Source organism: Pseudophryne corroboree, chromosome 2 (assembly GCF_028390025.1).
Source record: "Pseudophryne corroboree isolate aPseCor3 chromosome 2, aPseCor3.hap2, whole genome shotgun sequence".
NCBI classification, from domain to species: domain Eukaryota; kingdom Metazoa; phylum Chordata; class Amphibia; order Anura; family Myobatrachidae; genus Pseudophryne; species Pseudophryne corroboree.
In genome coordinates, this window is record NC_086445.1 from 274,173,252 (window position 1) to 274,200,783 (window position 27,532).

A 27,532-nucleotide genomic window follows, 5' to 3' on the forward strand; every position below is an offset into this window, starting at 1 on the left:
CTTCCTCAGTTGCCGTAAGAGGTTTTCAGCTGTGTGCGTATTCTGGAAAGCGGTGATACAAAGCGTAGCCTGCCTAGGAAAGAGTTGGCGTTTGCGAGATGCTGCTACTGGTGCCGCCGCTGCTGTTCTTGCGGCGGGAGTCCATACATCTACCCAGTGGGCTGTCACAGTCATATAGTCCTGACCCTGCCCTGCTCCACTTGTCCACATGTCCGTGGTTAAGTGGACATTGGGTACAACTGCATTTTTTAGGACACTGGTGAGTCTTTTTCTGACGTCCGTGTACATTCTCGGTATCGCCTGCCTAGAGAAGTGGAACCTAGATGGTATTTGGTAACGGGGGCACACTGCCTCAATAAATTGTCTAGTTCCCTGTGAACTAACGGCGGATACCGGACGCACGTCTAACACCAACATAGTTGTCAAGGACTCAGTTATCCGCTTTGCAGTAGGATGACTGCTGTGATATTTCATCTTCCTCGCAAAGGACTGTTGAACAGTCAATTGCTTACTGGAAGTAGTACAAGTGGGCTTACGACTTCCCCTCTGGGATGACCATCGACTCCCAGCGGCAACAACAGCAGCGCCAGCAGCAGTAGGCGTTACACACAAGGATGCATCGGAGGAATCCCAGGCAGGAGAGGACTCGTCAGAATTGCCAGTGACATGGCCTGCAGGACTATTGGCATTCCTGGGGAAGGAGGAAATTGACACTGAGGGAGTTGGTGGGGTGGTTTGCGTGAGCTTGGTTACAAGAGGAAGGGATTTACTGGTCAGTGGACTGCTTCCGCTGTCACCCAAAGTTTTTGAACTTGTCACTGACTTATTATGAATGCGCTGCAGGTGACGTATAAGGGAGGATGTTCCGAGGTGGTTAACGTCCTTACCCCTACTTATTACAGCTTGACAAAGGGAACACACGGCTTGACACCTGTTGTCCGCATTTCTGGTGAAATACCTCCACACCGAAGAGCTGATTTTTTTGGTATTTTCACCTGGCATGTCAACGGCCATATTCCTCCCACGGACAACAGGTGTCTCCCCGGGTGCCTGACTTAAACAAACCACCTCACAATCAGAATCCTCCTGGTCAATTTCCTCCCCAGCGCCAGCAACACCCATATCCTCCTCATCCTGGTGTACTTCAACACTGACATCTTCAATCTGACTATCAGGAACTGGACTGCGGGTGCTCCTTCCAGCACTTGCAGGGGGCGTGCAAATGGTGGAAGGCGCATGCTCTTCACGTCCAGTGTTGGGAAGGTCAGGCATCGCAACCGACACAATTGGACTCTCCTTGTGGATTTGGGATTTCAAAGAACGCACAGTTCTTTGCGGTGCTTTTGCCAGCTTGAGTCTTTTCAGTTTTCTAGCGAGAGGCTGAGTGCTTCCATCCTCATGTGAAGCTGAACCACTAGCCATGAACATAGGCCAGGGCCTCAGCCGTTCCTTGCCACTCCGTGTGGTAAATGGCATATTGGCAAGTTTACGCTTCTCCTCCGACAATTTTATTTTAGGTTTTGGAGTCCTTTTTTTACTGATATTTGGTGTTTTGGTTTTGACATGCTCTGTACTATGCCATTGGGCATCGGCCTTGGCAGACGACGTTGCTGGCATTTCATCGTCTCGGCCATGACTAGTGGCAGCAGCTTCAGCACGAGGTGGAAGTGGATCTTGATCTTTCCCTAATTTTGGAACCTCAACATTTTTGTTCTCCATATTTTAATAGGCACAACTAAAAGGCACCTCAGGTAAACAATGGAGATGGATGGATTGGATACTAGTATACAATTATGGACGGGCTGCCGAGTGCCGACACAGAGGTAGCCACAGCCGTGAACTACCGCACTGTACTGTGTCTGCTGCTAATATATAGACTGGTTGATAAAGAGATAGTATACTCGTAACTAGTATGTATGTATAAAGAAAGAAAAAAAACCACGGTTAGGTGGTATATACAATTATGGACGGGCTGCCGAGTGCCGACACAGAGGTAGCCACAGCCGTGAACTACCGCACTGTACTGTGTCTGCTGCTAATATATAGACTGGTTGATAAAGAGATAGTATACTCGTAACTAGTATGTATGTATAAAGAAAGAAAAAAAAACCACGGTTAGGTGGTATATACAATTATGGACGGGCTGCCGAGTGCCGACACAGAGGTAGCCACAGCCGTGAACTACTGTACTGTGTCTGCTGCTAATATATAGACTGGTTGATAAAGAGATAGTATACTCGTAACTAGTATGTATGTATAAAGAAAGAAAAAAAAACCACGGTTAGGTGGTATATACAATTATGGACGGGCTGCCGAGTGCCGACACAGAGGTAGCCACAGCCGTGAACTACCGCACTGTACTGTGTCTGCTGCTAATATATAGACTGGTTGATAAAGAGATAGTATACTCGTAACTAGTATGTATGTATAAAGAAAGAAAAAAAAACCACGGTTAGGTGGTATATACAATTATGGACGGGCTGCCGAGTGCCGACACAGAGGTAGCCACAGCCGTGAACTACCGCACTGTACTGTGTCTGCTGCTAATATATAGACTGGTTGATAAAGAGATAGTATACTCGTAACTAGTATGTATGTATAAAGAAAGAAAAAAAAACCACGGTTAGGTGGTATATACAATTATGGACGGGCTGCCGAGTGCCGACACAGAGGTAGCCACAGCCGTGAACTACCGCACTGTACTGTGTCTGCTGCTAATATATAGACTGGTTGATAAAGAGATAGTATACTCGTAACTAGTATGTATGTATAAAGAAAGAAAAAAAAACCACGGTTAGGTCACTGGTATATACAATTATGGACGGGCTGCCGAGTGCCGACACAGAGGTAGCCACAGCCGTGAACTACCGCACTGTACTGTGTCTGCTGCTAATATAGACTGGTTGATAAAGAGATAGTATACTACTAATATTATATACTGGTGGTCAGGTCACTGGTCACTAGTCACACTGGCAGTGGCACTCCTGCAGCAAAAGTGTGCACTGTTTAATTTTAATATAATATTATGTACTCCTGGCTCCTGCTATAACCTATAACTGGCACTGCAGTAGTGCTCCCCAGTCTCCCCCACAATTATAAGCTGTGTGAGCTGAGCAGTCAGACAGATATATAATATATATAGATGATGCAGCACACTGGCCTGAGCCTGAGCAGTGCACACAGATATGGTATGTGACTGACTGAGTCACTGTGTGTATCGCTTTTTTCAGGCAGAGAACGGATATATTAAATAAACTGCACTGTGTGTCTGGTGGTCACTCACTATATAATATATTATGTACTCCTGGCTCCTGCTATAACCTATAACTGGCACTGCAGTAGTGCTCCCCAGTCTCCCCCACAATTATAAGCTGTGTGAGCTGAGCAGTCAGACAGATATATATAATATTATATATAGATAATAGATGATGCAGCACACTGGCCTGAGCCTGAGCAGTGCACACAGATATGGTATGTGACTGAGTCACTGTGTGCTGTGTATCGCTTTTTTCAGGCAGAGAACGGATTATATTATGTACTCCTGGCTCCTGCTATAACCTATAACTGGCACTGCAGTAGTGCTCCCCAGTCTCCCCCACAATTATAAGCTGTGTGAGCTGAGCAGTCAGACAGATATATATAATATTATATATAGATAATAGATGATGCAGCACACTGGCCTGAGCCTGAGCAGTGCACACAGATATGGTATGTGACTGAGTCACTGTGTGCTGTGTATCGCTTTTTTCAGGCAGAGAACGGATTATAAATAAAAGTGGTGGTCACTGGTCACTATCAGCAAAACTCTGCACTGTACACTACTGAGTACTCCTAATGCTCCCCAAAATTAGTAAATCAAGTGTCTCTCTAATCTATTCTAATTCTAAACGGAGAGGACGCCAGCCACGTCCTCTCCCTATCAATCTCAATGCACGTGTGAAAATGGCGGCGACGCGCGGCTCCTTATATAGAATCCGAGTCTCGCGATAGAATCCGAGCCTCGCGAGAATCCGACAGCGTCATGATGACGTTCGGGCGCGCTCGGGTTAACCGAGCAAGGCGGGAAGATCCGAGTCGCTCGGACCCGTGAAAAAAAACATGAAGTTCTGGCGGGTTCGGATTCAGAGAAACCGAACCCGCTCATCTCTAGTTGGTTTGGGCCCCCACCAAAAAAGAAGCAATCTATCTCTCCTTGCACAAACTGGCTCTACAGAGGCAAGATGTCCACCTCCTCCTCATCGTCCGATTCCTCACCCCTTTAACTGTGTACATCCCCCTCCTCACAGATTATTAATTCGTCCCCACTTGAATCCACCATCTCAGGTCCCTGTGTACTTTCTGGAGGCAATTGCTGGTGAATGTCTCCACGGAGGAATTAATTATAATTCATTTTGATGAACATCATCTTCTTCACATTTTCTGGAAGTAACCTCATATGCCGATTGCTGACAAGGTGACCGGCTGCACTAAACCCTCTTTCGGAGTACACACTGGAGGGGGGGCAACTTAGGTAAAATAAAGCCAGTTTGTGCAAGGGCCTCCAAATTGCCTCTTTTTCCTGCCAGTATACGTACGGACTGTCTGACGTGCCTACTTGGATGTGGTCACTCATATAATCCTCCACCATTCTTTCAATGGTGACAGAATCATATGCAGTGACAGTAGACAACATGTCCGTAATCATTGGCAGGTCCTTCAGTCCGGACCAGATGTCAGCACTCGCTCCAGACTGCCCTGCATCACCGCCAGCGGGTGGGCTCGGAATTCTTAGCCTTTTCCTCGCAGCCCCAGTTGCGGGAGAATGTGAAGGAGGAGCTGTTGACGGGTCACGTTCCGCTTGACTTGACAAGTGTCTCACCAGCAGGTCTTTGCACCTCTGCAGACTTGTGTCTGCCGGAAAGAGAGATACAACGTAGGTTTTAAATCTAGGATCGAGCACGGTGGCCAAAATGTAGTGCTCTGATTTCAACAGATTGACCACCCGTGAATCCTGGTTAAGCGAATTAAGGGCTCCATCCACAAGTCCCACATGCCTAGCGGAATCGCTCCATTTTAGCTCCTCCTTCAATCTCTCCAGCTTCTTCTGCAAAAGCCTGATGAGGGGAATGACCTGACTCAGGCTGGCAGTGTCTGAACTGACTTCACGTGTGGCAAGTTCAAAGGGTTGCAGAACCTTGCACAACGTTGAAATCATTCTCCACTGCGCTTGAGTCAGGTGAATTCCCCCTCCTTTGCCTATATCGTAGGTCGCTGTATAGGCTTGAATGGCCTTTTGCTGCTCCTCCATCCTCTAAAGCATATAGAGGGTTGAATTCCACCTTGTTACCACCTCTTGCTTCAGATGATGGCGGGGCAGGTCAAGGAGTGTTTGCTGGTGCTCCAGTCTTCGGCACGCAGTGGCTGAATGCCGAAAGTGGCCCACAATTCTTCGGGCCACCGACAGCATCTCTTGCATGCCCCTGTCGTTTTAAAAAAAATTCTGCAATACCAAATTCAATGTATGTGCAAAAGATGGGATGTGCTGGAATTTGCCCACATGTAATGCACGCACAATATTGGTGGCGTTGTCCGATGTCACAAATCCCCAGGAGAGTCCAATTGGGGTAAGCCATTCTGCGATGATGTTCCTCAGTTTCCGTAAGAGGTTGTCAGCTGTGTGCCTCTTATGAAAAGAGGTGATACAAAGCGTAGCCTGCCTAGGAACGAGTTGGCATTTGTGAGATGCTGCTACTGGTGCCGCAGCTGCTGTTCTTGCTGTGGGAGGCAATACATCTACCCAGTGGGCTGTCACAGTCATATAGTCCTGAGTCAGCCCTGCTCCACTTGTCCACATGTCCGTGGTTAAGTGGACATTGGGTACAACTGCATTTTTTAGGATACTGGTGACTCTTTTTCTGACGTCTGTGTACATTCTCGGTATCGCCTGCCTAGAGAAATGGAACCTAGATGGTATTTGGTACCGTGGACACAGTACCTCAAACAATTCTCTAATTCCCTGTGAATTAACGGTGGATACCGGACACACGTTTAACACCACCGCAGCTGCCAAGACCCGAGTTATCCGCTTTGCAGCAGGATGACTGCTGTGATATCTCATCTTCCTCGCAAAGGACTGTTGGACAGTCAATTGCTTACTGGAAGTAGTACAAGTGGTCTTCCGAATTCCACTCTGGGATGACGATCGACTCCCAGCAGCAACAACAGCAGCGCCAGCAGCAGTAAGCGTTACACTCAAGGATGCATCGGAGGAATCCCAGTCAGGAGAGGACTCGTCAGACTTGCCAGTGATATGGCCTGCAGGACTATTGTTTTTCATGTCTAATGAGGAAATTGACACTGAGGGAGTTGGTGGTGTGGTTTGCAGGAGCTTGGTTACAATAGGAAGGGATTTAGTTGTCAGTGGACTGCTTCCGCTGTCACCCAAAGTTTTTGAACTTGTCAATGACTTCTGATGAATGCGCTCCAGGTGACGTATAAGGGAGGATGTTCCTAGGTGGTTAACGTCCTTACCCCTACTTATTACAGCTTGACAAAGGCAACACACGGCTTGACACCTGTTGTCCGCATTTCTGTTAAAATAATTCCACACCGAAGAGGTGATTTTTTTTTGTAATTTGATCAGGCATGTCAATGGCCATATTCGTCCCACGGACAACAGGTGTCTCCCCGATGCCTGACTTAAACAAACCACCTCACCATCAGAATCCTCCTTGTCAATTTCCTCCTCAGCGCCAGCAACACCCATATCCTCATCCTGGTGTACTTCAACAGTGACATCTTCAATTTGACAATCAGGAACTGGACTGCGGGTACTCCTTCCAGCACTTGCAGGAGGCGTGCAAATGGTGGAAGGCGCCACCTCTTCCCGTCCAGTGTTGGGAAGGTCAGGCATCGCAACCGACACAATTGGACTCTCCTTGGGGATTTGTTATTTAGAAGAACGTACAGTGCTTTGCTGTGCTTTTGTCAGCTTAAGTATTTTCATTTTTCTAGCGGGAGGATGAGTGCTTCCATCCTCATGTGAAGCTGAACCACTAGCCATGAACATAGGACAGAGCCTCAGCCGTTCCTTGCCACTCCGTGTCGTAAATGGCATATTGGCAAGTTTACGCTTCTCATCAGACGCTTTTAATTTTGATTTTTGGGTCATTTTACTGAACTTTTGTTTTTTGGATTTTACATGCTCTCTACTATGACATTGGGCATCGGCCTTGGCAGACGACGTTGATGGCATTTCATCGTCTCGGCCATGACTAGTGGCAGCAGCTTCAGCACGAGGCGGAAGAGGAGCTTGATCTTTCCCTATTTTACCCTCCACATCTTTGTTCTCCATCTTTTAATGTGTGGAATTATATGCCAGTAATATATCAATAGCAATGGCCTACTGTATCGTACTGCTATATATATATATATTTATATATATATATATATATATATATATATATGGAAAAAATGTATGAGCGCAAAGGACAAGGAAAGGTTAAAAGTCCTGTGGAACTACAGGTCCCAGGCTGAACAAGAATCAACAGTTTCTCACAATCACTGACACCCAGTCTCACTGGTCGATTAGTCTTTATCAGTGTGCACCTCTGGGATTTCCAGCTGTCGCTTCCCCACCAGAGACCCGATTCCAGACGGGTAATGATCCTGCCGAGAAATTTTGAAAGAAGCAGGGAGCGCCAATAGTGCATTAAAAGTGTAACAATTTATTTATAACACATCCAAATACGATGATCAAATAAAACCCGTACCACAATACAACTCAGCATACGTGATTCAGTATCCATACGTCAGACCACGCCCATACGCGTTTCGTCATCAGACTTCGTCAGTGGGCTTGGTCTGAAGTCACAATCTCATTATTTAAATACACCCTGCAGCACTCTGATTGGCCTATGCAAGATGTCTTAGAACAGCTACAAATCATCTATACAGCAGCTGATCCATATTAAACCAATGGATTCATTTATCAAATAGTACATTTTATACGTGTCTAAACGATTAGGAGAGAATTCATAAAGGCATCAAAGTACATGAATATGTACGGAATATAAAAAAATAAAACATATATAAAAAAAAAATTTTGTTTGTTGAAATGTAATCATGTAAATGCAGTATAAAAATATGAATGCACTCTAATAGGTAATATTCACACTACCCATAGACACATTGTTATTCATAAACCAATAACTATATTAGAGTAAAATAAGCAATATTCCATACTTCTATATATCACATACTGACCAACCTTATATTCATTGTACTCTTGTTACCATTGGCAACCACAGCAGGGTAATTAAGCAGACAGGAGTTTTTCCCAACACCAACAGGTTTAGATGATGGACTAATTATAATGGCACAGCAACTATGAACATACTAAAAAGCCTCTTGTTTGTATCGTATATATCGACTCAAGAGGGAATTAAAAGGTCAATTCAAGCATCTTATAAAGAAATTTTTTAGTTTGAAGCATGTTATTAGAGCAAATGATACTACAGGTTGAGTATCCCATATCCAAATATTCCGAAATACGGAATATTCCGAAATACGGACTTGTTTGAGTGAGAGTGAGATAGTGAAACCTTTGTTTTTTGATGGCTCAATGTACACAAACTTTGTTTAATATACAAAGTTATTAAACATATTGTAATAAATGACCTTCAGGCTGTGTGTATAAGGGCCCTCATTCCGAGTCGTTCGCTCGTTCTTTTTTTTCGCATCGCAGTGAAAATCAGCTTAGAGCGCATGCGCAATGTTCGCACTGCGACTGCGCTAAGTAATTCTGCTATGAAGAAAGGATTTTTACTCACGGCTTTTTGTTCGCACCGGCGAACGTAGTGTGATTGACAGGAAATGGGTGTTACTGGGCGGAAACACGGCGTTTTATGGGCGTGTGGCTGAAAACGCTACCGTTTCCGGAAAAAACGCAGGAGTGGCCGGAGAAACGGGGGAGTGTCTGGGCGAACGCTGGGAGTGTTTGTGACGTCAAACCAGGAATGACAAGCACTGAACTGATCGCACAGGCAGAGTAAGTCTGGAGCTACTCTAAAACTGCTAAGTTTTTTTTGTTCGCAATATTGCGTAAACTTCGTTCGCACTTTTAAGATGCTAAGATACACTCCCAGTAGGCGTAGACTAAGCGTGTGTAACTCTGCTAAATTCGCCTTGCGACCGATCAACTCGGAATGAGGGCCAAGGTGTATATGGAACATAAATGAATTGTGTGAATGTAGACACACTTTGTTTAATGCACAAAGTTCTAAAAAATATTGGCTAAAATGACCTTCATGCTGTGTCTATAAGGTGTATATGTAACATAAATGAATTTTGTGCTTAGATTTAGGTCCCATAACCATAATATATCATTATGGTATGCAATTATTCCAAAATACGGAAAAATCCGATATCCAAAATACCCATGGTCCCGAGCATTTTGGATAAGGGATACTCAACCTGTAATAGGGACACCACATGAAACTGGCTATTTAGGCCAGCTGCACACTTAACGGAGAGATGTAACCTATTTGAGAAACGGAGTAAGTTCATACCCCTCATTCAATCCCTTTGGATGCAAGGTGTTCAATGTAAATATCCAGAATGTCTCTCTTTTATTCAATATGTTTTCTCTATCTCCGCCACGCTTGTCAAGTGGTATGTGTTCCAACCCTATAAATTTTAATGAGGCTGGATTGCTGCAATGATGCTGTTTAAAATGACGTGGAACACTATGATTTTCTACATTGTTCCTGATGTTTCTTAGGTGCTCTAAAATTCTCAACTTTAGCACTCTCTTCGTCTTGCCAATATAACGCATCCCGCACCCACATTCCAGCAGATATACAACATATGTAGTGTTACAATTAATAAAGTTATTTATTCTGAACTTTTTATCCGTATTTAAACCACTGAAGGTTTTCGTACCTTTTAACCCATACTGGCACACTTTACACTTGCCACATGTATAAAATCCTTCCACTCTGGGCAATAGGGTACTATTGGATGGACAGTCAACCTTCTTGTCCAAAACAGGCAACAAACTAGGTGCTAGATGAGTTTTTAAAGTCTTTGCTCGTCTAAACACCATATCTGGTCTTACTGGTATATGTTGTGATAATACCGGATCCAATTGCAAGATATGCCAATTTCGTTTAAGGCTCTTCTGGATTTCATAGTTAGATGAATTGAATTGAGTCACGAACGGACAAAACATCTTCTCATTTTTGACTAAATTCTTATCATCGCGTTTTTTATACTTAATTAGTTCTGTTCTATCCAGCGCCCTCGCTTTTTTGATGGCCGCTTCGATCAAGGACAGAGGGTAACCTTTTTCTACAAATCTCCTTTTGTACTCTAAAGCTTGTTCCTCAAATTTAACTATTGAAGTACAGTTTCTTTTCAAACGTATTAGTTGAGAGAAAGGTAGATTGCTCTTCCATTTTTTTAAATGGCAGCTGTTGAAATCCAAATAATTATTACTATCTACCTCTTTAAAGAACGTGAAAGTTTCTATAGAATTAGTAGACACATAGTCCCTAGTGTCAAGGACTAGGTCTAAAAACTCTATTTTTTCTTTTTGTAAATTGGATGTAAATCGAAGATTGAATTCGTTGATATTTAAATACTGTACGAACTCATTGAATTCGTCATTTGTTCCACGCCAAATGACCAAGACGTCATCGATATAGCGTTTGAACATGACGATTTTATCGAAAAAGGGATTATTAGCTAGTATTTAACCCTTTTCCCACTCACCCATGTATAAATTGGCGACACTGGGGGCACAAATCGTCCCCATCGCCACACCACATACCTGTATAAAGGATTCTTCCAAAAGGTGAAGTAATTATGTTTAAAAATGTACTTGACACAATCTAAGAGGAACTGTACTCTAGACGTATTCATCTCAAGGTCACTCTTCAAAATCTCTTCCAAACAAGATAGACATTTTTCATGTAGTATTAAAGTATAGAGTGAGGTAACATCAATTGTTCCCCACCTATAGTCATCACACCAAACAATATTCTCCAATAACTGTAAAATGTGGGTTGAATCTTTTACATATGTCTCTAATAAAGGGACATATTTCTTTAAAAAAATATCTACATATTCGGACACACGGGAAGTAAGAGAGTCAATCCCCGATATTATGGGGCGACCAGGGGGGTTAGTTTGATTTTTATGGATCTTAGGTAAGTAATATATTGTGGCAATCCTAGGATGTTCATTCCACAAATATCCAAATTCTGCCTCACTTAAAACTCCCTTTTTGCAACCTTCTTTCAATAAATCAAGGAGTTCTGACAAAAATTCTTTAGTGGGGTCATTTTTTAACTTAAAATATGAAGCAGAGTCTGACAATAGCCTGTACATTTCAGCTTTATAGTCAGATCGATACAATAGAACCAAGCCTCCCCCCTTATCGGCCTGCTTGATTACTAGTGCCGTATTTCCCTTTAATTTATCTAAGGACAACTGTTATATTTTCGTCAGATTTGAAGTTATTTTACCCTTTTCATTAATTTTGTCAAAATCTTTCTTGACCAACTGAGCAAATAGATCAAGGTGAGTACCTCGTGATTCTACCGGGTAAAAAGTGGACCTTTTTTTCAACCCTGAGACATTCAACATTTCCTCACTTATATGATTTTTTAGGGGAGCCAGGGACTTATTACCTTGTCTTATGTAATGTCTCTTTAAGGTCATTTTACGTACATAGAGATTAAGATCCATATATAAGCTAAATTTATTTACTCCTGCCGTGGGCCCAAAAGATAAACCTTTTTGTAATACATTTACATCTGTGGCCGTGAGTTTCATGTCTGAAAGGTTAAAAATACCCACTTTTTCCTTAACTAATGGGGCTGCATTAGAGCCTTTTTGTGGGGCGCTCTGTCCTCCTCTCTTCCCTCTTCGGCTCTGATTCTTTTTCCCCACATGCGTAGCGGTACCTGACTCAACCCTTGTTCCCTCTCTTGTCTGATGAATTCTCCTCGTTTCCCTAAAAAAGACCCCTGTTTCGGGAAGTAGTCTTGGCCCTGTAATTGTTGGAGAGTATCAAATCTATTATTGGTTGTGAACTTGGGTGAGCCCACCCATGCCGTTTGTGGTCTCCATGGTTTATCTCTCCCTACCTTCTGCCATCGCTGCCCAGATCTCTCACGCTGGGGTTTAGGTCTAGAATACTCAATATTCCATTTACCCCTTTTATCATTATTATACCCCCAATTATTGGTGTATTCATTAACATAGGTCTGTGCTCTTTGTCTCGATTGATCTCTCTGTCTAGTGGCAGGCCTTGGTCTCTGTTGGAATTTGGGTTTTCTCACCTGCTCATTATCCCATTTGGCCTGTGCCCAGTTTCTCACATTGCCTGACTCATAATCGGTTTTGTCTCTAATTAATTTTTTTTCTCTTAGTTTGTAGTATATCACCCTCAATCTAGGCAATTTTCTGTTCCATATATAATGAGAATTCCTTAAATTCAACATCCTCCCTTTTAGTATCACATTGTTTTTCAACAGCAATTAATTATTTTTCTATCTCCTGTAGCAATTTCTTCTTTTCATACACAATAAGTCTCATAAGTTCTAACGAACATTCATCTAAAATACGATGCCATTCTCTCATAAATTTCTCATTAGAAGATCCGAATGTGGGTTTTTTTGTGATTCGTAGTCCACGAGGAACTCTTTCGCATTTAATATAATTTTCTAAACCCACAATATCCCACCACATTCGGGTTTCCTTAATTAACAGGCGTTCCGCCTTGGAATAATCATCCTCAGTTGTACAAGCATCATCAGTGATTTTCTCTGATATTTTTTCACTGAACAATTCAGCACATTGTAAAGATCTCTTTGTTCTTAAATATGTAAATTTAAACATGATCCTTGAATTGCAGCTACCAATACACGGAAGAAAAACACAAAGTAACAGGAAAAAATGTATGAGCGCAAAGGACAAGGAAAGGTTAAAAGTCCCGTGGAACTACAAGTCCCAGGCTGAACAAGAATCAACAGTTTCTCACAATCACTGACACCCAGTCTCACTGGTCGATTAGTCTTTATCAGTGTGCACCTCTGGGATTTCCAGCTGTCGCTTCCCCACCAGAGACACGATTCCGGACGGGTAATGATCCTGCCGAGAAATGTTGAAAGAAGCAGGGAGCGCCAATAGTGCATTAAAAGTGTAACAATAATGAGATTGTGACTTCAGACCAAGCCCACTGACGAAGTCTGATGACGAAACGCGTATGGGCGTGGTCTGACGTATGGATACTGAATCACGTATGCTGAGTTGTATTGTGGGATAATTTCATGCTGGTTATACAAGCGGTGGTTTAACCGCCTTTTATGGTACGGGTTTTATTTGATCATCGTATTTGGATGTGTTATAAATAAATTGTTACACTTTTAATGCACTATTGGCGCTCCCTGCTTCTTTCAAAATTTCTCGGCATATATATATATATATATATATATATATATATATATACTGGTGGTCAGCAAAATTCTGCACTGTCCTCCTACTATATACTGCGCACAACTACAATGCAGCACAGATATAGATACTAGTATACTTGACGACACAGAGGTAGAGCAATGTACTACTGTACCGTACTGCTATATATATACTGGTGGTCAGCAAAATTCTGCACTGTCCTCCTACTATATACTGTGCACAACTACAATGCAGCACAGATATGGATACTAGTATACTTGACGACACAGAGGTTGAGCAATGGACTACTGTACCATACTGCTATATATATACTGGTGGTCACAGCAACATTCTGCACTGTCCTCCTACTATATATTGCGCACAACTACAATGCAGCACAGATATGGATACTAGTATACTTGACGACACAGGTAGAGCAGTGGACTACTGTACCGTACTGCTATATATATACTGGTGGTCAGCAAAATTCTGCACTGTCCTCCTACTATATACTGCGCATAACTACAATGCAGCACATATATGGATAGTATACTTGATGACACAGAGGTAGAGCAATGGATTACTGTACCGTACTGCTATATATATACTGGTGGTCAGCAAAATTCTGCACTGTCCTCCTACTATATACTGTGCACAACTACAATGCAGCACAGATATGGAGCGTTTTCAGGCAGAGAACGTAGATATTTGCAGCACACTGAGCACAGATATTTGCAGCACACTGAGCACAGATATTTGCAGCACACTGAACACAGAAACTGAGAGAACGCAGCCACGTCCTCTCGCTATCATCTCCAATGCACGAGTGAAAATGGCGGTGACGCGCGGCTCTTTATATGCAGATCCAAAACCAAAACACGAAAGGGTGGTTTTGGCAAAACCAATCCAGATCCAAAACCAAAACACAAAACACGAAAAGTGCCCGCCGCACATCTCTACATTTTATTAGTACTTTTTTAATCTATATCCCCAATTGCTAAAAACAAACAAATATTGTTCTAAATTGTTCTGCTCATTGTTGAATAACTACAAAATGAACAGCAGTGCTACTGTCGCTACCTGATAAGTTCTATTGTAGATTAGTACCCACCATCACCACCGTTTTGTGCTAGTAGAGTGTAACTTTGAAACTTTTTACTTTTGTAAATGACCCCAGTAATAATGGTGCCTCTGTGTATAATAATAATTTTCATTAAATAAGAAGTTATTTTACATGTATATTACCTTTACACAATTATTATTGCCATTACTAGTTCATGTATTATATGAAGTTATCTTTTCCTGAATATACTGTAGCATTTGTGTTACACCTTTGAACCATAAATTCATGAGGAATTGAATACAATTAATTGTGGGTTTAAATATTGGTAGACTTTAGCAAATTCAAGTTCTCTTGCCATGAATAATGTAGTCTGCTGTTAATTTTATTTATTTATCATTAAAATAAATAAATAAAGGTCTATATTTTATTTGAATTTAATATCTAATTATTTTTAGTAATAATCTGGTTTGTTACATTTTTTTCTAGGTTAAAGAAAATAAATACAAAGCAATATATCACATTACTAGTGGATCATATTAGAACATGTGGATGTAAGTATTAGATGCCTGCTGAAGTGTGATTTTGCTATAGTACATTTAGTATGTGTTTTATTCCACCAAACAAAATATTCAGTGGCAGCGAGTGGAAGTTATATGCGAAGACATACATGCATATGGAATGGCATTGTTGCAGATGTTAATCACTTCAGGTTTATTGGGCAGTCTGCTAGTTTAAAATGAATATTGGTCTTGCTGCTGTGACTTTGCGATAAGGGAATATTTTACATTTTAAACATTGAATTATCTAGATAAATTCAATAACCGTGTTTGTAATGATACAGATGTGGCCTCTTTTGCAGTATGCTTTTATGTATTTATTTTCTAATGACATTTGCCTGGTCTCAATATACACGTTCTGCAATTATTGCACTACTTATTTAAAACAACATTTTAAAACAATCAATTTCCTTTAATACGCGTACGGATGGCATATTAGCTATTGCATAGAATTATATCAGGTACTCTACAAATATAATATTGCAGGAGTTTAATGAAAGAAAACATGATGATTAACAATATAGAAGTTCTGAAATAAAGACTAAATTGAAGTGGATAAAATGTATTAGTATACATTTGGAGCCTGATAACAATTCCCCATTTCCCACTGCCCGTGCCATGCACATAAGGTGTGACCAGGGGCGCTGGAATGTTTTTAGGTTGGGGGGGCATAGAAAAAAAGTATTTTGGCGCCCCCATGGTGCCGGCCTCCTCTTCCTTTTTAGCCGCCCACCGCTGTGCGGATGAGCGCTTACCTCCGGATCCACGCGGGCGGCATCTCCTTTAAAAACAGTCTGCTACCGCAGGGTGCTATGTCCTCCTATCTTCAGTTGTGTCCTAGCCATCGCCGGCTGTCTCTCCTTCACAGATGCATTACTGGGAGGGGGCGTGGCCAGGCTGGGACATCCTGGGACCATAGCCACGCCTCCTCCCCGTAATGCAACTATGAAGGAGAGACAGCCGTCCCGCTCCTGAAAAGGGGGCGTGGCCACTCGACAGGGGGCGTGGCCTTCAGTGTAGTAATATCCCTTATACTATCTAGTACTGGTGCCCCTTTCACATTATAGCATGCTGTATGAGCCGAAATTCACATTATAGCACACGGTAGGAGCCTAAATGCACATTATAGCACACGGTAGGAGCAGAAATGCACATTATAGGACACGGTATGAGCAGAAATTCACATTATAGTACTTGGTATGAGCCTAAATTCACATTATAGCACACGGTATGAGCCGAAATTCACATTCTAGCACACTGAATGAGCTGAAGTTCACATTCTAGCACACGGTATGAGCCAAAATTCACATTATAGCATGCTGAATGAGCCAAAATTCACATTATAGCACGCTGAATGAGCCGAAATTCACATTCTAGCACACTGAATGAGCCAACATTCACATTGTAGCACACGGTACGAGCCGAAATTCACATTGTAGCACACTGAATGAGCCGAAATTCACATTGTAGCACACTGAATGAGCCGAAATTCACATTCTAGCACACTGAATGAGCCAACATTCACATTGTAGCACACGGTACGAGCCGAAATTCACATTGTAGCACACTGAATGAGCCGAAATTCACATTACAGCACACTGAATGAGCCGAAATTCACATTACAGCACACAGTATTAGGTACTGTATACTTCTGTAATGCACTGTAAAGTCTCTCTGGGAGCTGACACTGTAATGCACAGCTGTGCACCTTCTGCAGTGCACACTCTGATGTGTAGCCTCTGACCTAGTTAAGGGTTTCCCTACTCCTCTGCCTTTCCAGCTGCACTGACCTTGACCCCCTTATCTCTTTCCTCAGTTTCCTTTATTTGCACCCTCAAAGTTCCTGATTCCCCCAGCCCCTCTATCTCACACTTCCCTCTGCATTCCCAGTCTTTTCTCATGCCCCTGGAGTCCCCTCTAGATCCAGCCAACAAGACACAGACTGCCTGCAAACCTGTATAAGAAGCAACCTTTAGAGAGAGACTTCCCTGCTCTCATAACATGCCCAGGTGCTTTCTCTGTGAGATCCTCGCTCCGTGTTCCAACAGGGGTCAGAGGAGCAAGTGACCACTCTGCCAATCAGGGGCTCTTCTGATCAGCATGTGCCGAGCTCCTCCAATCACAGCTCGGCACATGCTCTTCTGACCCTGTTGCTAAGATCAGGGAGGAGACTGAGGCTCGGCACCGCAGTGAGATTGTGAGTTACACGGACTTCCCCTGCTGCTGCTGTTCTGTGCTCTCACACATTGAGTCACACGATCTAACAGCGGGGCTCCCATCCCTGTGCTGCCGGCGCCGCTGCTTGTCATGCAGTGTGTCAGGCGGCGCAGTGGTAGCACAAGTAGCAGAGCGGAGAGAGCGCCTTTGCAGACTGCTGAGCGGGTAGCGCCGGAGCTAAGCGCTCCCCTGCGCCTCTGTCATATTTTGGGGGGGCAAGCTGCCCCCTTGCCCCCCCCCCCCCATTCCGACGCCTCTGGGTGTGACGTTCATACATTCGCAGTGACGGTACAAGAGAGAGCCAGGAAGTGGAAGGGGGTGGACTGGTAGAGCAGCAGCAATAAGCTGGGTCGGGCCGCCAGTCTGAAAGGGGTCTCAGCCAGGTTGCACCCTGGAAGAACCCAGTAGCGGATCTTGCCACGGGCAAGCAGGACTTTTGCCCGGGGCGCCGCCTTCCGGAGGGCGGAGGGCGCCGCACCAGGGCAAGATCCGCTGCTGCTGTGTGTCCCCCGCTGCCCCCCTACTGCCCCTGGCCGCTGGCCGCTGCCCCCCCCGCTGCCGCTGTGTAGGGAAACTAGACGCGTACGTGTCTAGTTTCCCTTCGTGGAGAGGACCTTTGCTGTGCGGTGCGCGATTACATCATTTCAGTCTGTACAGGGGGCGTAAATGACCATGCCCCCTGTACGAAGCCACGCCCCCTATTGCCGCCCGGGGCGCACAGAGCGCCAGAACCGACCCTGGAAGAACCGTGTACAAATTCTGTGGACTGAAAAGGGTATAGGTGACCCAGCAGATGCCAGGTCTATTTATTTACTAGTGTAAAACATATAACAAATCCAGAAACATGTTTTTTATACTTAGAAGTGAACCAAATTGGGGTCCTTCACATGGTTAAGTCTGTCTAACATACAGGACAATGCTGAAAACTTAAATGTCCCATCATATATCACCGGTGACAGACAGCTATAAATAATACTAGCTTTATAATGATTATACATAAATTCACTATAATGCAAGCATGCCTGAGCTTCATTTTATACTGTTCTTATTAATGTATGATGTTAGATATGTATTGAAGGCCAAGTTTATTTGTTTAAACAGAAATGATTCAACTAAAATGTTTTTATGGCACAAATGAATAATCCTGAAAGCGACTGCAGCCTCTAATACCATCTTACCATATTAATTAGCTGTGTTCCACTGCACAACCTATGTTAAGTCCTGAGAGAGGCTTAAAATAAGTGCCAGCCTGGCTAACAAAGTAGGAGCATATCTCAGCCCAAATCCATGATTACAGTATGATAGATTTTCCTACTCATCTGACTGCATGCAATGGACTGGAAAATGAATGTAATCTACCAGTCTATATGAGACAGCCAAGAAATGGTATAGAGGTAGGTGTCAGTCTATACTATGTCACATAAAAAAATGAATTCAGTCTTTTTATTAGTGAATAATATGTGGACAATGGCCCTCATTCCGAGTTGTTCGCTCGGTATTTTTCATCGCATCGCAGTGAAAATCCGCTTAGTACGCATGCGCAATGTTCGCACTGCGACTGCGCCAAGTAACTTTACTATGAAGAAAGTATTTTTACTCACGGCTTTTTCTTCGCTCCGGCGATCGTAATGTGATTGACAGGAAATGGGTGTTACTGGGCGGAAACACGGCGTTTCAGGGGCGTGTGGCTGAAAACGCTACCGTTTCCGGAAAAAACGCAGGAGTGGCCGGGGAAACGGTGGGAGTGCCTGGGCGAACGCTGGGTGTGTTTGTGACGTCAACCAGGAACGACAAGCACTGACCTGATCGCACAGGCAGAGTAAGTCTGGAGCTACTCTGAAACTGCTAAGTAGTTAGTAATCGCAATATTGCGAATACATCGGTCGCAATTTTAAGAAGCTAAGATTCACTCCCAGTAGGCGGCGGCTTAGCGTGTGTAACTCTGCTAAATTCGCCTTGCGACCGATCAACTCGGAATGAGGGCCAATATGCAATAACAAAAGTAACTTTGTATTCCAATTATAGTTCTGATTTCTCCGTTGTATTTCAGCTCTTTTTATGACAGAGAAAATAACATTTTCACTGGCATCAGCTAATGGCAGATTCATAAATAACTTACAAGCAGCTGATCTAAATTCTGATCCAGTCCACTCTATTGACGACTACTTCATTCATTTTCCTGTGTTGGACAATAAGCTGGCAAAAGTAAGTAAACCTGAAAGAAAAATAATAAAGACAACGCAATGCTGTAAAGTATGTTAGAGATAAATATCCCTTTAGTGTGAGTAGCATTTATTTTCACTTTATAATGTTATTATAAAAGGTATGACCTTTGCAATTTATGGACAGTATCCACTATGTACCACTCAGGGTCATTCATCCCCCACGTCCTGCCACCCAACATTATTGGATCTGTTCACTACCACTGCTGACACTGTGGGCCTCGTGAAGTGCTGGGCCATTGCGGGTGTATCGTTGTTTTTATGTACAGACACTCAATTGTTCACTTTGGAGGTCAAAGGACTAGTGCAAGGTTCAATGGTGTGACCAATGGTGGTGTTTAATGATGCCCCAAACAGTCTTAAGGGGGGGTACTCACGGGGCGATAACCTAAGCAATCTGACTAGATTGCTTAGATTTTCAGCAAGATCTCTCCGTGTGTACCCCCCACAGCGATAGCGATGCGCGGCCCCACGCGTCGCTATCGCTGCTGCTAGATTGGCCTGCATGCAGGCTCAATCTAGCAGGTCACTCATTTCACCCGCTGGGTGAAATGAGCAGCCCCCCCATCCCCCCCACCGCACGCTCAGCACACATCGCGCTGTGCTGAGCGGGGGGAGAGATGTGTGCTGAAGCGGTTCACTCAGCACACATCTCTCCCCTGATCTGCCAGTGAGTACTGGCCTTTACAGAGTCTACAGATGCTTAAAGGGCGTGTCTCCACATTCATACACATGGCTGTACATCAGGGAAGGGTTTTATAGTGGCATTACTATAAAGAGGCACATCTATGTCCACTTCTGAATCAGGCCTTATATCTGTAATAAATGTGGCTTCTTATTAACAGCCATGTTCATTTGACCACCTATTCAGCAATGAAATACAGATCTTAAACGGTTTGTTAAATGTTTACACGAGTGAGGCTGCCTAGTCAACATGCACATGGGGGTATGTTAGTAAAAAAAAAATTATCTCTAATTAATTTGATTTTCTCACTTTAATATTAATTGAATGTATGTTCCACGTCCTGAAGTAAAGCATCTTGTTTTGGTGTTATTGAACCTCTTTTGTGCTAAGGATGAGTGAGACTTGTCTTCAACAGTTTTACTTGTCCTGAGCATGGCAGGAGCTGAAATGCATAAGAAAACTTATCCAGAAAGGCCCGGTAACTGGTGCTGGAGCTGGAGTGGGGGCAGTGCTTGATAAATCATTGTGTCAGTCCATGATTATGTCATTAAACTCCACCCCCTCCCAGCAATAACCATTATGTCATTTGTAAAGTGCAAGGGAATGTGGAGAGCTAATTGTACTCTGTCCTCAATCCTGGTACCCACATACTGAAATGTTCCCTTGTTATTGCCTGATGATCACCTTTGAATACCAAACACTATCACCCTGTATTGCAGAAATTCTTAGTAGAGCCAAGGAATGTCTGGAGGTGATAAAAATGAAATATTCCTCATCTCCCTCTTCCTGGCACTTATTGGCACATTCATAGTGGGTGCATGGGGTGCCATTGCTATGAGACTCAGGACCCAGCGCTATGGGACTCAGGACCCAGCTCATATAATTGTCTACCAAGTTCCCAAAATTGCCTGGGCCTATTTTTAGTTGGAAATCTGGAGCTACAGCTCCATCAGCCCCATTGTTAATCTGGCACTGTCTATCTCAACTTCCTGTATAAAGAAAATCTGTAGTTGCTGAGGGCCAAGGTCTGGCTAGAGCGCATCTGCTGACAAGTTTTGCTGAGTGCCTCATGTTGTTGATTTATATTGGTACAAATGTCTTCCCTTGGAGTTCAGCCAGCAGAAAAGACACTTTACAGGTTTAAACCTGCAGCGTTGTCTGTGACACAATGTATCAATGGGTAGAATGTCATAAAGAGTCTCTCTGTGAGCTATAGAAGGTTATTTCACATGCCACACACCACATTTAGATGTGAAAGATGTACTCATTGTTTTGGGGGGTAGGTTTTTTTTCTGCCTTTTCTGATTTTATGATGTGTAATACAGCCCCCAGTGTCAGTATCACTGTAGATTGAGACAATAAAAAAGATTTCTATACTATGGCTACAGGAATATTTTAGCAGAGTACATAAAATATGAATTCTTCTGCTTGTTCACAACCTTCATACTTATGGTAAATCAAACAGATTGGGTCACAGTGACACATTTTATATATCCCCGAGGTCACAAGACAGTAAATAACAGACTTAGACTAGTTCATTCCCTTGTGACCAGACTTTTTCATTTTTAATGTCTGGATAACACAGGGCTTCTGAAAATAAACTGCTTTGGAAATAATATTTTTAGTACTATTTCCTTCTCCCTTGCTCTAAGAATTAATGCATAGTATATCCACTTTATTTTATGAGTGCGTGTGGGCTCTTCTCCTAAAGGGGTTTACAGGACGTACTGCAGTATATAAAATATTTAGCAGAGAAGGCTATTAGAAAATGTTCCTGTGCATTGGTTACAATGTGTAAGTCTTCAATGTTTACTAGTGTAGATAAAGAGCTATGATACCTACAAATCAGATGTATAGAAACAAAACAATGTTATCCTCTGTAGAGTGCAAGTATATTCTCTGCAGTGCTTTATAACATGAACAACCATCTATATGTTAGCCATTTTCTAATACACCTTAAATCCTGTTGCCCAAATGTAGAATGCAGTAAATATCCATACGAATAGCATTTTTTTGTCATTTTGCAAAAAGACTGATGCTTTTTATTGGTTACAAACTAAAGCCCTGTACACACTGAGTGACCTCCCCTAATTAGCAATCAGCGTTATATCGCTGATTGCTAATTAGGGGAGATCACCAGTGCATACACACTGAACAATATTGATGAACAATATCGTTCAGTGACATCATCCCCCGCACTCCCAGAACATGCAGATCAACAATATAGTTAAAGTTGAGCTGCATGTTCGGTAGATAATGCCTGAATGAGGACGGCCCGTTGGTGTGTGCATCGTTCATCATTCAGGCATACACACTAGATGATATGAACAATAGATCTTTTAAAAAAGGTCATTATCGTTCATATCGTCTAGTGTATCGTCCGGTGTGTACAGGGCTTTAGCCTGATGATATCATTTACGACCTGAAAAAGTGACATACGGCTAGATGCATCATCGCTTGGAAAGTGATAAAATGGAGAGTGAAAAAGTACCAGCCAATCAGGTCCTAACTGCCTTATTACAGGCTGTGTTTGAAAAATGGCAGTTAGGAGCTGATTGGCTGATACTTTTTCACTCTCCATTTTATCACTTTCCAAGCGATGATGCATCTGGCCTATAGAATCTAAGAAAGACAGAGAACAAAACATTTGAAAATATTTTTCAAATAAAACTGCCTGTGGCTCAGCTTACAGGCACATAATTCATTCGCTATTTTCATGATTGCAGCACTTTTATGAAAATGTGTTTACTGACTTTTCTTTATCTTACAATTAATAACATAAAAATTAAGAAAACACACTTGTTTTTTCAGTTTCAGCTCTCAATTGTAACTTGCATAAAACTTCCAGATGTAACGCCTATTAAGTAGCACAAGATAAAGTAAAATTACATTTGGAATTGCACCGGACTTTGTTTAGGAAACAGACAGACTTGAGGGCCCTACACACTAATAGATTTTACTAAACAATATAAACGTTCTTGTTCATTACTGAATGAGAACTCGTTCATATCGTTTAGTGTGTAGGCACCAACGGTGAACGATGTGTGGCCCCGCGCTCGTGCATCGTTGGTGCCCCGTCTCTTATGCATGCAGGCCAATATGGACGAGATTGCCCATATTAGCATGCACTGCTATGGAGCCGTCACCTCCCCCCCGCCACAGGGTCGCCTGTCGGCCGTATCCGCCGTCGGACAGCTCGGCAGCATATCGCCGAATGTGTAGGGGCATCACAGTATTTGTTCAGCCTTCATGAATTCTTCTGGAACACTTGATTCTTGAATAGAATCGGTTTCACTTAAAGTGATAGGGGTTTGTGATATATTGTGCAAGATGGTAGCGGCAGAAAATTGTACTGTATTTTGTTACGTGAAAGCCAGCTTTGGTCCCTGCTGTTATGAGCCACGGCAGTGGCTCATTCCTGTTTTGCATTTTGGTTATGTATTTTATGTTATTCTTCTGTTTCTGTTCCCCTTAGCTTTTATGGGGTGTCCGGAGTTTCACCCTTAAGGAGAGGGTACTGTTATGAACCACAAGCAGTGGTTCATTCCTGTTACTTTCTGTTCATGTATTTTGTATTATAGTTCTGTGTACATGCCAGGATTTCCCCTGTACCTGTTTAGAAGACTCCTGTTGGCCGCCGGTGGTGAGTCTGTGTAATTGCAGCCTGTTTTCTATGGGTTAATTCTCACCTGCAGGTGTTTGTGCAATTACCTTGTGCCTGGCTTCCAGCCATCCTGATTGGGGCGTGTTCCCTTATTACCTAGCTAACTCTGCAGTTCTGAGCTGGTGATAGACGTTTGTAAAAGATACCTGAATGTTCCTGGCTTGTTTCATGTCCTATATTGTATCGGTGTCCAGATCCTGTTTTATAGTGGAATCCTGCATATTCAGTTCTGTCAGAATCTGGAGTTTACTACAGTCCACCTGCATTTCTACCCTCAGTGAGAACCTGTCAGCTTCTGGTGAGCTGCTTCTTGCCCTGGAGCGTTCCTGTCCTGGAATCCTGTAGTTTGCCTATCCTTGATCCAGTAATCCTGTGTTTTGGTGTCCAGTGGTCTGTTGGCGGAATCCTGCCAGCCTTACCATCCTGTGAGCCTGTGTCTGCGGCTTTGGGGTTCCCGTCCATCTGCCTGTATCCACACCGGTGTCGTGAGTAGCGGCTTGGCCGTATTTTTCCATTATATTTGTTTTGGAGTTTCTGCAGAGGATTCTGCATTGGCTGTCCTCGCTGGTATACGACAGTGTCGTGTAGGCGTGTGGACAGCACTGCCTTTGTTGTTGTTTATCTTGGCGGCAGAGCCGCACATACTTTCATTTAGTTCTGTAGCGCCCCTAACTTTGTATTTCTGTCTTTAGTTAGAGGTTCCCCTTGTTATCGCCCCATCTCAGTTTACGCCTTGTCTCCAACTAAGATCGGGGGCATCGGAGTTGGGCAGACATAATCCGCCCTTCAAACACGGCTGCCGTGGGCCCAAGAAACCATAGTCTCGCAGGCGTAAGTTGATCATGAGAGTGAGACAATGGAGTCAGAGCTCTTTAGGGGTAGCTGCGGAACTCTGTTCCCATTCCAGCATTACGTTCCTGTACTTGGAGCTCATCCGTCCAGTTTCAGGAGTACCAAGTACAGTGAACGTAATACCTGCTGTAATGTCTGCTCTGTACATAATTGACATTGTTTCCAGTATTATCCACTAATAATACTGTATTAATTACCAGGGGGCCACAATAAATCTTAGGCACAGTGACAATAACAAGAAAAAGATGGGTAGTTCTGGTGCTTCTTGAACGTGTTATATGTATCACCCTATGTGTATGAGAAATAAAAAAAATTATAGTGCACATTGTGGTGTAATTGAGCACTTGTTACAAATGAAATAAAGGCTCACCCTTTCGGGATGATATACAGGTGTTGGACAATTCTCACAGTGATGTCCTATGGTAGTTGTATTAGTCTGCGCTTGCAACACCCATTACGATGCATCTCAGCTGTTATTCCAAGACATTAAAGACTTCCTTCAAGGATCCTCCTTTGACGTTAGGTAACTTACAGCATATGGAAAGACCAAAAAGAAAAAGAAAAAGATTCCCTGTACTGGGCACACACGGACTGATATAATTTCTTAAAGTCAAATATCTGTTATGATAAATGACCACAGATACTAAAATGTAACTTTTATTATAATCTTTAAAACATTAGCGAAATATAGTGCATGTGAATGAAATTGTGAAAAATTAAATAAAGTGAATTAAAAAGCTTAGCCACTGTAGTTGTGCATTACTTCACTGTCTCTAATATTTTAAACAGTGTTTCAATATTTGTAACAGTATTAGTTGCCAAATGTCTTGTAATGATACAATTGTATCTGGGAGTGAACTGCTCCCAGGTGTAATTAAATTATACCACCACTATTTTAGTTTAACTCCGTGTTTCCAGTGTGCGCATCACTGACTATAATACACTCTGTTGTCAATACTTAGGGGGTGGACCATATCATTTGTCAAGTGCCTAGTATAAATATCCAAATATAAATAAATTGATTGCTGCTTAGGGGATTAATGTCCCTGTGCTACTGTCCCAAGTAAAAAGCTATATGATGACTTGTGTGTATATTAATTCTCTCATCTTAAACTCCCCTTGGTCCTGTCTAAAACGGAAAAATCCACAGACACTTGGGGCTTAGTCTCTCTACATTTCATGTGTGTATATCACTAATATTGAAGGTGTTCTATTCTGTATGGCAGTGAACCGTATTTATTCCTGTATCCACATTAATTGCACATGCATATGATACGTTATAAGATTTTTATAGTGCATAACCATACAGCTTTTGTTTATTGTAAATAGTAGAACAATTATTTATTTTATATTGTAATGAACGTGCTCAGTTCTACATGGCAGTCACCCATATTTCTAGTTCTCATCTATAAACCCAATTGCACACACATATGTAGTATATTATAGATTTATTTTTAACACATTTGTCATACAGATTTTATTTATAATGGGACAGTTTTTAATATTGGATCCCTCTATGTGGTAATGCAGTGCATTTATGCTGCCCAATGCACTAATGTACCCACAGTGTGGCTGGGACCATAATTTATCCCCTCCGTGTAATGCCGCTTGCACGCTATGTGGCCGTATTTGCGGGACCACCACGTTTGAATCTTCCAATAACAATCAGGAACCCTAATGCAGCAGTGCCCTCTGCTCCCTCACGCCGCATGTATCAGCGTGTATCAGCGTGAAGCCGCTGACCGCGGCTCTCCTGTATGAGAACACCCGCGTAGCTAAGTGTTCTAAACAGGGGCCGTCTCAGATGTGGTGTGCGTGCAGTTGCACCCGCGGCAGCAGCAGCTCCTATTATGAGGCACAGACACTCAATTATAAGCGCACCATTCTTAGACATGCAACATAATTTATACAGTGGCTAAGCTAGATGTTAAAAGGACACAAAGTATGTGCGTCCGATCTCCTAACGATCGTTTCACATTTGCTTAGTCATAGGAAACAGTGTCGTGTAGGCGTGTGGACAGCACTGCCTTTGTTGTTGTTTATCTTGGCGGCAGAGCCGCACATACTTTCATTTAGTTCTGTAGCGCCCCTAACTTTGTATTTCTGTCTTTAGTTAGAGGTTCCCCTTGTTATCGCCCCATCTCAGTTTACGCCTTGTCTCCAACTAAGACCGGGGGGCATCGGAGTTGGGCAGACATAATCTGCCCTTCAAACACGGCTGCCGTGGGCCCAAGAAACCATAGTCTCGCAGGCGTAAGTTGATCATGAGAGTGAGACAATGGAGTCAGGGCTCTTTAGGGGTTGCTGCGGAACTCCGTTCCCATTCCAGCATTACGTTCCTGTACTTGGAGCTCATCCGCCCAGTTTCAGGAGTACCAAGTACAGTGAACGTAATACCTGCTGTAATGTCTGCTCTGTACATAATTGACATTGTTTCCAGTATTATCCACTAATAATACTGTATTAATTACCAGGGGGCCACAATAAATCTTAGGCACAGTGACAATAACAAGAAAAAGATGGGTAGTTCTGGTGCTTCTTGAACGTCTGTTATATGTATCACCCTATGTGTATAAGAAATAATAAAAAATTATAGTGCACATTGTGGTGTAATTGAGCACTTGTTACAAATGAAATAAAGGCTCACCCTTTCGGGATGATATACAGGTGTTGGACAATTCTCACAGTGATGTCCTATGGTAGTTGTATTAGTCTGAGCTTGCAACACCCATTACGATGCATCTCAGCTGTTATTCCAAGACATTAAAGACTTCCTTCAAGGATCCTCCTTTGACGTTAGGTAACTTACAGCATATGGGAAGACATAAATAG

General features: G+C 42.9%; 1 protein-coding gene across 1 annotated transcript in view; it reads left to right on the top strand.

Annotated features, from left to right (window-relative positions):
- Positions 1-27,532, top strand: part of ERICH6B (glutamate rich 6B) — a 385,650-nt gene that overhangs the window by 242,857 nt on the left and 115,261 nt on the right. The window contains exons 10-11 of the mRNA XM_063952820.1: positions 14,990-15,054; positions 19,328-19,482. Of these exons, the coding sequence (XP_063808890.1) occupies positions 14,990-15,054; positions 19,328-19,482 (220 nt within the window). The remainder of the gene's footprint in view (positions 1-14,989; positions 15,055-19,327; positions 19,483-27,532) is intronic.